This window comes from Artemia sp. Qi Xiang Cuo, chromosome 1 (assembly GCF_049724085.1).
Source record: "Artemia sp. Qi Xiang Cuo chromosome 1, ASM4972408v1, whole genome shotgun sequence".
NCBI lineage: Eukaryota > Metazoa > Arthropoda > Branchiopoda > Anostraca > Artemiidae > Artemia > Artemia sp. Qi Xiang Cuo.
Genome location: NC_142794.1, coordinates 106,107,851 through 106,120,993, shown reverse-complemented (window position 1 = coordinate 106,120,993; position 13,143 = coordinate 106,107,851). Strand labels below are relative to the sequence as shown.

Here is a 13,143-nt window from a genome sequence, read left to right as displayed (position 1 = left end):
CAGGGGCTTAAAGGGGTACATCCGATCCTGATTTCAGCCGTTTAAGGGATGCCTTAGGTGAAACTGTTATTGACCTATCGGGGGGGGGGGGTCATTGGTATAATCAGAAAAAAATATTATCTTAATGAGTAAATAACATGTGGCCTATACATATTGGCTTGCCTAGCATATGGTCCTAAATACGTTCAGAGGCAACACTGGCTGTAAATGACTTTATTTGTTTCTTTTACGCTGAGGACGGTTTAACGGTAGTTTTTGCCAAAATAGCTGTTTTTTATTTTTGTAACTGGCCAAAAATTAACGTCGTTTGGTTTTGTTTTTCTCGTTCGGTTTTGCTTTTTATTCTTAGTTGTTTTTTTTTATGTGTAGCATACGGTCCTAACTGGCCGAAAATTAACCTCGTTTGAATTTGTTTATCTCGTTTGGTTTTGCTTTTTGTTTTTAGTTTTTTTATGTGTAGCATACGGTCCTTGGGCTGTATGTAACCGATGAAACCTTTTGAAAAGCAAGACAATAGATGTATAAACTAAATATATAATTCCCGAATATCCCCGAACTAAATATATAAAGTAATAAGAATTGAACATTATTTTTGTTATAGGTAGTGGCTTAAAAATAATAAAATAAAATAAATAATACATTATGCCCAGTTCGCTGTTTACCTAGGCCTATGATTATTAGATGACGTCATCAAAAAATGTTAAATGTGATTTTTAATTTGACGTCACCATGGCTGTTTATCTGCATGAAGTCTATTGTATTTGTAAATGACGTCATTTTGTAAACATGGCATTGTAACAATGATGACGTCATTTTTACAATAAATATCGGATTTCTCAGGCTGTGGCCATCATTAATTCAGTAAATCTTATGCAGTGAAAATCTATAAAGCATACAATGAATGGTATATTTAAATGCCTTGCCATTGGAATCCCAGTCTCCTGTGCTGCACTATCAGTCTGGTGGGCCGTAAAGAAGTATAGACAATCTGAAACGGAGGAATGCCCTGGACAAGATAAAGAAGAGCTTAACTCTCAGTCAAGTACAGTCTCAGTTATTGAGGCTGAGACTAGTAAAGAAAAAGTGATTCCAGTAAAAGAGGCTCTTATTGAGGGGGAAGGAGATCCAATTTTTCATTTCGGTATGAAGAGTATAGTCGAATCACGTAATGAAGAGTTGAAAAAGAAAGAGGGCGAAGAGAAGCCCCAGAAGGCTACTGAGAAGGAAGAAAGACCTATTTCTCAAAAATGCATTGTAACTCAAGCTTCGAAAAAAGGAGAAGACGACACAGAAAGAAGACAAGATCTTTGCGAAACGATAGAATCTTCTCAAGTCAAAAAAGACAAAGAAGAAATCGAGAAAAATGTTTCAGAAAATTCAAATACTTTTGCTCCTTCTAATCCCAACAAGGAAAAAGTCAAACCTCTATGGACACCTAAAAGAAAACAGAAAAGCAAAAAGAAAAGGTGGCTATGAATAAGAAGAAAGAAGAAGAAAAAAATTCAGCATTGTTGTGCAAAACCAAAATTCTATAGTTTTTCGTTTTGTCTAAATTTTGTGTAAATTCGTTTATGTATAAAAAATTTTCAATTACCTGTATGTTTTTCAGACTTTTATAAGAAAAGGGAACATAGTTACAAAACTACAAATGTTGAATTAGTTGGAACACCTGTTCCTATTAATACCAAGCCTAAGTTTTCGATTAGGTATATAGCCCCTGAAGTCTGGAATAGACTTTCAGTAGAAGTAAAAGGTACACCCGTGCTTCTGACGGAATTGAGGAATTCTGTGCTTCTTTGCGATGTATTTGTTTTAACCAATATTCTAGAGATGGATTGATTGGATGTTGGAATCAGTTTATTCTTGAGCGTAATATGGTAATGTTTATTTTTGTTTTGTTAGTATTATATGGAAGTTTAACTGTTAGTTTTTTGTGAAACATTCGTTAATAAATAAAAAGCTGAAAAATGGTATTTCTGAACAAAAAAACTAAGAAAAACAGAGTTGACCTTGGTTAACTAATTATCAGGTCAAGAGTTAATTTGTCCAAACATGCGAATTGACCTTACATGAATTGTTCCGCAACCCTTAAAATATAGAAAAAAGGAGGGGCCAAAAACGCCCATAGTTTCAACAATTAACCTTTGTTTTCGAATTATTAATTAAATACGGCGTTTGTGGGCATCTGAATTAAAAAGTATAGGAATTCTTTAGTGATTAGGAATGAACCAGAATACAGCGGACAAACGTATATGTCTGTTTTTGAGAACATCATATTTGGAAAAAAATATCCACGGCATGCCTTTTGGTACCACGTTTTTATACCAGAAATGAATACTGAGCTGAAGTACTCAACAAAGTAGAATTGTTATGGGACATCATCCAATTATGACCTAGGATTTTCACATGACGACCACAATGTTTTGTAAAAAGCATAATTATTGCATCCAACGTAAAATGAGTTTGGGCCGCCCACATGGTAGGTGAGTATTTTACCACTGAACCATTGATTTTCCTCAATAATACCCAAGAAAAAACTTTTCTTAGCAGGAACCTAATAAAGAGCGAACTAGTATATCAAATAGTGATGGTCCATCCAAAAAAGAGGACTAAAGAGTCTAGCCGTCAAAATACACGAAAATTAATAGAGAGTAAGAATGCAAAAAAAAATCATACAAAATGTGGTCTTTTGATCTTTAGGAGAGGGTGTCCGCCCGATGCCCTGGAGAGCATTTCTACCCTTTGAAACATATAAAAAAAAATTCCCTATTCATGTTTTCGAAAAAAAACAGTAGATATTTCTCATGGGGAGCATACCTTGTTTTTTTGTTCTTGTTTTTTTGTTCATGGGGAGCATACCTTGTTTTTTGTTGTTTTTTGTTCTACTACATCAAATAACACAACATTTATGTTGTTGTTTCTTTATATTAAATATTTTCTCATCTCTTCATTTATTATAATTAGGCTATTATCTTTATAGGTCGACTTGTTGCAAGTAGCAAGCAAAAATGCTTTTATTTGGCAAAATTATCATATAAATTATATTTATATTAAAGCATTAGTATAAACTAAATATAATATTACTGTATTATAATATTGTTAAATATAGGGTTACTAATATTATGTTATTATACATAAATATAATATTATTCTATAAATATTATTGTTATGAAATAAATTATAATATAAATTATATGATTATAACTATATATATATATATATATATATATATATATATATATATATATATGTATATGTATATATATATATATATATATATATATATATATATATGTATATATATACATATATATATATATATATATATATATATATATATATATATATATATATATATATATATATATATATATATATATATATATATATATATATATATATAAAATATATTATAAATTATAATAATATATTTATATAATCATAAATATTATACATTATATTGTTTACTGGTCTTCGCTGAAGTTCCATAAAGTGAGGCGTTCTATTCATATCACATTATAGAAGCAAAATTCCTGTATCAAAGGGAAGTTTTTTGAATACATGTTGGCACTGAGAGAAGATATGAGGCAAAAATCGTCAGCCATTGGTGAAACATGAATGGATGGCCAGGTTTACGAACGTTGCCTACCTTTTTTGGCCTCTTTAGTAGATTTAGAATGCCAGTTTCAGGAATATCGAATAAGTGAGTTCATGTCCAGTATAAAAACAAAATTGTTTTGGTTTGTTAAGAATATAAGTGATAGTTAGTCCGTCTATATATTCCATTCTTTTCTATTGTTATTTTTTCACGGTTGAAAAGGGATTTTCCAGATCCCTTTTCAACCCAGACCCCTTTTTAAAAGGGATTTTTCTGGGAATTTCCTAAAATTCCCAGATTCGTTCCAATTTTACGGTTCTATTTGAGGCTCCTATTGCTTAGTTCATTAACACAGCTAATCAAATAAAATACAAAATTTCGAGAGATACAACCAAGACGAAATAATGTTAATGCAAATTTGCTTACAATTACGGCAGCCTAATGTGCAATTATTATTTAAGTGTTTGTGTGTTTGTGTATGTTTTTCACAAGCAACTATGTGTCATTCTTTGGAAAACCCAAGGTGAGTAATCTCTCTATGATATCATTGACTGCAAGACATTTAATGAATGATAGAAGTCAATAATGAGGGTAGTTCTTCTCAAGGGTGTCGAGCCTGTCTCTAAAGATGTTTGAAAGAAATCGACAAAAGAATTGAGCCGCTAGCCTCTTCACAATATCGTGGGTTCTTTTCTCCTTTCTAAGAGCTTTGAATTAGAAACATTCTGACAAATTACCTTAATTCGCACTCCGAAGCAATTAAGACCCATATGGGATTTGATCAGCTCAAAATTCCCCTAGTTTCAGAGTAACTTCTATTATCCGCATGTTAGAGCTACTTATGAGCAAACAAAATCAGGTTAGGTAATTTTCTGACTAAATACCAAGCTACTCCCTTTCCTGCTTTTGCATGCGAGCCTTATTATCTAGTCTGGCTGCCAAAAAGGCCTATAAATAAACATTAATGCTCATAGCCGGTTATTTGCAAAATAAAGTTGGCTCGTTTTGCCTTCAGCCAAAAGGAAAATGACCTTTAAAAATTGTGGCAACGTTCTCAGTGAAATCCTTACTTCTAATGCCCGAGGAGAAACAACATGGGCGAAAGGTGAAATCAGTAGAGTTCTAACACGTTAGTTCTTTGGTGAGCTAAAAATATGTGTTTTTTTTGTCATTAAGAAACACAACTTTAATAGTTGAGTTGCCAAGACACGGCGTTTATCTTATACTTCAGGGAAACGATTTTACCAAGGACAGTAAGAAAATGATCTGATTGCTTTAACTGTATGAGTGGAAACTTGGATAATTTTATATATTTCAAAAATTATGAAAACTAGAGAAACTAAATTTTTAATGAAAATGCCCCAATATGCAGTTATGCAGTTTCTGAAAGGAGCGGGTCGAAAAAAAGAAATAGCGAAAATTCAGTAAAAGACAAGCTAAAAACGTAGGGCATCAAACACCTCAAAAAGTAGTTGTCTTTGAAAATCAATAGGTTGTTACTGTCTGATATTGTACGATCGAACAGTGTTGCCAAATTTAAATAAATAGTTTTGCTTATTTGTTTCATGGTTCAGCGTGGCAACACTGAGAACAGTGTGTTACCGCTCCAAAAAGATCGTAGTTTAGAAACAATCAAAAGAAAATCTAATCAAACCGCAATTTTCGGGTAGGAATAGACGCAAGACAATTCAAAATTTTCTCATATGGATTTCTTTGGCACTTAAACTAAAAAAAGATTTTTGACACGAAAAAAAATGGGCGGCATGAGTCACCCAAATTCAAAATTCTGGCATGATTACGAACACCTCTTAAAAGTGGGTTTGTAAATTAGTTTGAATGAATCCTTGTGATTTATTTTAACCACACGGTTATTTTTCAAAGAACACTGCAAGAATTCCCAGGAATCCTTGCGAATTAGCGGAGCGTTTTCCGCCCAAAACAATTCAGAGTACAAAAACCAATGAAGAGTGAATCAGCCTGGTAAAACAAAGATGGTACTAGCCAGATCTCTTTCTAAAACTAACATGGGGTCTTTTGCCGAGCTCAGAAATTATTTGCCAAACCCAAATATCCGTCTTGCCGTTCACGCGGAAATCAAAGCCTTGACTAGCCAACTTAACAGGGCAGAGCACTAAAATCCCCTTTTAAAGAAGAATAAAATAAAAAACAGAACCTCATACTATTGATACCAGCAAATTCACAAAATTCTGGATTACTTTCAGCGCCATCACCTGACCTCCACATTATAACAGAATTAAAACCGAGCGAAAAGAAAATCGCACAGAAAATAGAATAAAATACACTAAAACAATGCAAACAACCACTGACAATGAATAACGAGAAAGTCACACTCCGCGCAGTTTCTTTGTGAGAGCTGGACCTTGACCTTGCTTTAACAGAAGGTCTTTAAGTCATCCATTTTATGTCATCATCAAGTCAAAGGGTAGGGCGAGGTTTTTTTTAACATGAAAATCAATCTTTTGATTCACTTCCAGTGCCAAGTTTCAAGATTAAGTAACGCATAAGATAAGATAATACTCTTAAAACAGTTAGAAAGGTTATTTTTTTACCCAAAAGAATGTTCATAACAAATAAGAATTCGATATGAAGCTGCCAGAGAGGTCACTTTGCAACTTAAAACTCTTCAATTATGAACAAAAGATGCTCAAAAAAATTTCGAACTGTGCGAATACTTGTTATGCTGTATATGGAAAAAATAAGCCTTCACAAGCAATCAAAATCGCAGACATTATTCTGATCGCCAATAATATGGGCGAAACAAAATGGTTTGAAAGGTACCACAAAGGCACCAATGCCCATAAACAGCCCTATGAAAAGACTCAGGACTACTAAAACAGCAGGTATAGAATGAAGTTCAAAGACAATACAAACGGGACAAAACGGCGCTTTTTAACAGAAAACGCTAATTTATATGTATCAAAGGCACAGTGGCTGAACTTCAATTATCTAAATATAAAAAAAAATATATTCAAATAATTACCCTCGTGCTTGATTAATCGTTCTAAAAGCCTTGCAAACAAAAATCAGACCTATTCAAAACCTGCATAAGCAAGATTTTATTGCTGCGTATGTTTCAATCAAACTTTTAGAGTACGTTTCTAAGAGTTTCGGTTTCAATTGAAAAGGGCAGTTTTTTTATAAGGACGGTTTTTACTACAAACAGTCTAATCCACGGCTCTCTTAAATAGGAAGAAGGCTAATATCCCCTACTTCTATACCTTTTTTTTACATTCAAAGTTAAAATTTGCTTAGCAATATTTTGAAAATAGTAATCCTCCTCGAGAATAGAAGGGGGTGAACCTCCCCAAGAATAGAAAAGTAAAACCACTCTAATTGTTTAATAGGAGGGGTGGAGGGTGAAAATATAAAAGACGAATTATAGAGTCAATCATTTCAAGGAAACTTCATCGAATACATATTTTTTTAAAGAATTGTCGCCCATGAACAATTGCAGGAGTCAGGGGCAAAACCCCCAAGAAAGAAGAAGACATTAAGAAATGTATACGAATATGAAAATGAGGGTTATTCGCATTTAAGTTTAGTTAAAAACAAAGCTACTGGTATAGCAAATACCCCCCCCCCCCCGAAAAATCTTTCTCGCAAAGTTTATGCCCCCTCTCTCTCTCTCTCTGCCACATGTGCTGGTAAGCATATGAAAGTAATCTCTTATGTTACAGGTAATAACATTTTGTGCGATAAGAAGGGACATGTCATCCCTTAGAACCCATATTACATGCTTTGCCCCGGGAATAAAGGGAGAATAGAGATTAACGTCTACCCCCAACCTCTTTCTATGTTTATCCAAAGCGTCAAGGAAAGTTTGAACAATTGGGCATAAACATACACTTTTTGAAGCTTCGGGTATACTCGTTCCCCACCTAAACAAATATCCACCAACCATCCTCAATAAAATCTTAAGAACAACTATGCATTACTTTAGGTGATATTATCAGGTTAGTTAAATGAAACTTTCAAGTAAACGTTTATATTACCCCCTGTTTCTTTATGGACTACGTGAATTTGAGGACCAAATTTGCTACCGTACGCTTGTACTCCCATTGAAATCGTAAAGCTTTTTAATTTTTGATAATTTTAAATCCATTGGCTATCTCAGAATTTTCAATCAACAGCTTTTTCTATATCTGTGAAGACAAAATTGTTGTTTAGTGCCACAAGATGGTCGAGAATCAGTAGTGGATCCAGAGGGGCAAGGGGGGCGCCCCCCTAACATAATCTGTAGTGTGATTTACTTAATTAATGCAAGATTGCGTTAATTAAACTTGCTCCTAACGCAAGTTTATCGAATAAACCTATTTTGACCCCCCTCCAAAAAAAATTAAAAATCTTGGATCTGCCCCTGTCAAGAATATCACTTTACTGTAGCATGATCCTTTTTGTTACTTAGAATGGTACTAAAACTTGGAATTTTCATTAAAATGAGCATTCTCTTGATTTAATAGGACCACTGATTCTACGCAATCCTCCACTAGGAAAAAATAAGCAAACAAATAAACAAGCATTCGTGGGTAATTATTCTTCTCGGGGGAAAAAAATCAAAACTTCGCATTTTTGTAGATAGGGGCTTAAAACCCTTGATAAACTATGTCCGTTCAGGTTGTCAAAAAGGTGTTTCTGCAATATCTCAGGAGCAGCTAAGGGTATTAAGGGGAAACGGTATAGAAAAACACCCGGCTATCTTTTCCATGTTAAATATCTTTGGTTTGTATGACGACAGCAGACGTATTAGTGCTGTTGCGAGTCCAGGCGTGGATAGGGGGCAGCTGCCCCCCCCCCTCAGTTTTTATGACATTAAATTCCTTTTATTTTATATTTTTTAAACACCAATGGCATTCTCCCCCCCCCTATAATATGAGGCCTGAAACCGCTGCTGTATAAGGGCATTGCATTTAGTTTCCATTTATTGCCCTGATCAGGCACTATAAGCTCCGTTGGCTCATTTTTTCTTCACAGGGCTTTCTAAATTAAAGTGTTTCATGCAACCTCCATTTCTATTTGTGAGAGAAAACGGTAAATACAAGTTTAATGCAGTAATTTTAACATTGAATTGTAGAGGGTTTTGAAAGAAAACAATTTGACTTTTATGGTTTTTTTCTAATTAACTCTAAAAAAGACGTCTTCATCAATCAATTCTATCCTACTGTAATTTGTTACCATCAGTTTTATATAGGAAACTTCTGAACGGTTGAATATTTAGTTTCAAAAAACGGTGCATAACCACAGTTATAATGACCCTTGAGGAAATAAAAGACCAGTGCTTCAACTTGACTCAATTGACAATGCAAGCAAACGTTTCAATATAATATGCAAATAGAAATATTCAATCAAAATAGGTTACGGTCAACGATATTAAAAGATGGGAAAGACATAATTAAAAAAAGAACTTGATTTAATTAGTATGCAAAAACACTCTGTGAAACTGGTTTGGTTACCGTGTAAAAGCAGGAAAAAATTAAAGCGAATATACAACAAGTTTGGAAGACCAAGGTGTAAGAAAAAGAAACGATCAAAAATGGGGTTTTTAAGGCCAAACGAGATTACTGAATAAACAAACAAAGTGAATATTTTGAGAGGACAACCGCCTCTCTTCTTCAGCGCGAAACAAAATGATATATTCAAGATAAGTGCCGAAAAAAAAACCAACAAAACACACGCGGAAAGTCAAAGACCAAGACTTCCAAAACATTTACTCGACTTGAACGAAATGCCTCTTCAAGAAGAAACTATATCAGAACAACCAAGACTGAAAGCCATAACTACTGGTCACAGTTTCGAATCGGATTTAAAAAAAAATTCTCGCTTAATGGTTCATGTACCCTTTTTTTCTAAAGAGCTATGAAGGTCTAGCAGCAAAACATATGTAAGGATCACTTAATTCCTTTTGTAGTGTAAATCTCCTAAGACCTTGGACTTTGATTTATAGCTTGTACATTTGTTTGCTTTTGAGGGCTTAAGTCCGAATTCTCATACTTTTCTTAGGAAGTAGTTCAGATGAAACAGAACTAAATAAGTAAATCAGGCAATAAGGGCAAAGGAAGGGGGACACATACACAATTTGAATTCAATTTTATTAAATAGATTCCTTTGCATTTATTTCGACTTGCCCGACCCCATTCTGAAATACCCTTATATATGAAGAAGTTTGCAACATATATGACCCATTTAATCTTTAGGCGAGTCCAAAGTGGAAAAAATGTTTGAAAATGTGTGATAAAACTGGGAACTAAAAAATCATTTTGTCGCAAGGGGAAGGATATGGGATTGTAACCCCCTAAGAAATAGCGTGATTTATATGCATCCAACTATCATTCCTGCTATTTTGTAGCATAAATCAGGTTGTCAAAAGTACGTATCAGCAATATCACTGGAATGGCCTTGGGCATTAAGTTGAAACTTTCAGAGCATGTTAAGGGGGATGTTGAACTAATCGAAAGGTACTATGTGCATACTACTAAAATCACTGAAATGGTCTAGGGCATCAAATTGAAACTTTCAGAGCATGTTGAACTAACCGAAAGGCATTTTGTGCATAATACTAAAATTACTGCTATAACTAGTAGTACTACTACTACTACAACTACTATTACAACTGCTACTACTACCAGTACTGGAAGTACTATTGAAGATAGGGGTATTACGGTGAAACTTTCAGGGAGTAATTAGGAGGATGTTGAGCTAGCGTATCGGCAATATCTCAGAAATGGATTAAAATACTAAGTTGAAAACTAACAGGGCATTGGGAGAAGATGTTGAACTAGACCAAAAAGGCACAATCCGAATACTATTACTGCTACTACGTTAGTACTACTACTCCTATCACCACTACTACTCCCAATCAAATAAATTTGCCCTTAGCTGTTCCGAAGGTATTGTAGACATACCTTTTTGACAGCCTGGGTGCACCCTTGTGTTTTTTGACCCAGTTCAAAATACTCTCAAAATTCACTGAAGTATCAGACTGACACCTTGACTCTTTTCGTACACACCCAGAATGAAACATTCCCGCCTTACCCAATGATAAATCCTGTGTGTAAATAATCAACAAATTATATTATTTACAATCCTTGCCTCAAGGGCTCTAGGGGAGGGGCATGGTATCCTACGAGGCATAATTTTTAGATTTTTGAACTATTTTGAATAAAATGGTTATTTCAAAATTTAGATTAGTGTTCTGGAGGGTGCCTAAAAAGGGCGAGGGGGCTGGCTACCCTACAACTTCTGTTCAATGTTCTTCTCAAAATGTCCTAAACGCTTCATCTTAATATCCTAAGCCGTTCCTTACATATCGCGGATATACAATTTTGACAAACAAGTACATAACGCGTTTTGATTTTGTTCAATGTTCCCCACAAAATTTCCTGAAAAATTCCCTTTAATACCCTAAGCCATTTTGGAGAGCCATGATCAAACATACCCCTTCTCCCAATTACAAACCTTACACGAAAATATTGGATAACTTCTATAGCATACAGCCTTTGCCCCAGGGTCTGTGTTGAGTTATATCACATTTGTATAAAGGTATAGTTGTTCAACCTTTAGACTGTTTTGAACTAAATGATTATTTACAGATTTCATCTGATATCTTTGGGGATAAAAAGAGCCTTGGGAGGGGTTTATCAGTTGTCCTCCGATCACTTTTGACTCATAAAAGGGGCACTAAAAGTTTCAATTTCCAGCCGAATGAGTCCCCTCCAAAACTTTTTACGATCATCTTTTCCATATAAAGTGCCCCTGGGAAAAAAAGTAATAAATAATACGTTGAAGTCTTTTGGCCCTTAACTATGGGCAAAACTAGAGAATTTCCCCTGATTTTTGTTTGCTCCTGGTTTCGCTTATTGGCAAATACTGATTTATGTTCATTTTGAGCTTTAATTATTACTTGAATTTATTTATTCTGGCCTTTAGTCTAGTTTAGCTCTTTGCTTTTGTTTAAAAACTTATCTTGTGGGACAAGGACCACTACTTGTCCCATATTACTTTTTACTACATGTCCCATATTACATATTGGGACAGACTACATGTCACTATTAAATCCTTAGAAATTATCTCCCAATGATTTTTATTTAAATTGTTACTTTCTTTTAATTTGCTCCTCTCTATTTGACTAAACGCTACTAATCAGAAAAAAAATACAGTTCTTCCTAACCATCCACTTTTTCACTTATTTCCAATTTCGTTTTTTAGAAGGCATGTGCCAAATGGAAACCCTGGATTTTATTCTTCATTCAACTTCTGCAGAGGAAACATAAGTACCACCTCTTAGGTACTGATTTAACCTTAACCGTCCATGTTTTTTTTTAATTGTTTCCATTCAGCCTAGCTAACGTGCCGTTTTTGTATAGCCTCCCCAATATAACTAATTCCCACAACTAATTCGCCCAAAATAAGCGTAGTCTTTCTTGTCACTGTCATGGTTTTTCCTTGTCGTTGTCAAGTTTCAGCTTAGTACCCTTTGCTGTTCCTGAGATATTGTTAATACGATATTTTGTAACCTGGATGTAACAGTAGGCTATAAGTGTGAAAATATAATATCTGTTAAGGTTCTTGAAATTCTAAGGCACTGAGAAATCAAATTATGACAATTAGCTCTAATTAACGTTGTATTGAATGTGTGGAGGTATCATAACATCAAAAAATTCAAATTAAAGGCCTTAGAAAAATAAAATGTGAATATTTTTAAGATTCATGAAATTTGAAGGCTTGGAACATTCTAATTATTAAAATTAAGTTTAAGAGATGTTGTAATTTGAAAAAAGCAGAGCTTCCAAAAAGAGTGAAATCATTGTGTAGTCAAAAGATAAAATTTATAAATGATTGAGGTGTAAAAAAATGAGAACTGTTAAGATTCTTTAAATTTGCAGTTATTGTGTTGTCCAAATATACACAAATTACAACTCTTAAAAGTGTGAAAATTCTATAGATTATTGAAATGTAAATGCTTTGATTTGTCAAATTTTCCGCAAGAATTAACACTGATGACTTCTGATATGATTTCCATGCTAAAGTACACTATAAAATTTCTCCATACCCAAACAAATTCAGTTAAAAATCCATGATATTTGTTACAAAATGGATATTGCGTTAAAACCAAAACCACCAATAGATCTTTTTTTAAATTGCTTCACTGCTTGCTTGTAGAGTTGGCTAAATTGACCTCTGAACAGTTCAAAGAAAAGCAAAATTCCTATTGCAGCAGTAGTAAAAAAATTACTAGTATTTCGTTTACTGTATGATACTAACTGGGCAAGGGATCCAGAGAAGGGGTCTCTAAACAATCGCATAGTGTTTTTTTTTCTCATGTCTATGTCCTTCAATCTACAGGTCTACAAAAACTTTGTTTTCAAACACGTATAAGATATATCCGCCTCTCGGCTGTCAAATGGTTTGGCTCTATAGACTAAACAACAGAAAAAAAAATACAAACAAGATCTATATTTGGTTGGACTAATTACGAAAAATTAAGCAACATTGTTGGTTTAATTTATGCCAATAACTGGACAGTTAAA

General features: G+C 34.0%; 1 protein-coding gene across 7 annotated transcripts in view; it reads right to left on the bottom strand.

Annotated features, from left to right (window-relative positions):
- The window catches only part of LOC148957069 (NAD kinase-like), a 234,783-nt gene that overhangs the window by 146,618 nt on the left and 75,022 nt on the right, over positions 1-13,143 (bottom strand). Inside the window, exon 1 of one of the 7 annotated variants that reach the window (XM_089088516.1) lies at positions 5,772-5,857. The exons of the other annotated variants lie outside the window; for them this stretch is intronic. Within the exon in view, the coding sequence (XP_088944642.1) occupies positions 5,772-5,842 (71 nt within the window). The 5' untranslated portion in view covers positions 5,843-5,857. Of the gene's footprint in view, positions 1-5,771; positions 5,858-13,143 lie in introns of those variants that run through there. 7 annotated transcript variants of the gene reach the window in all.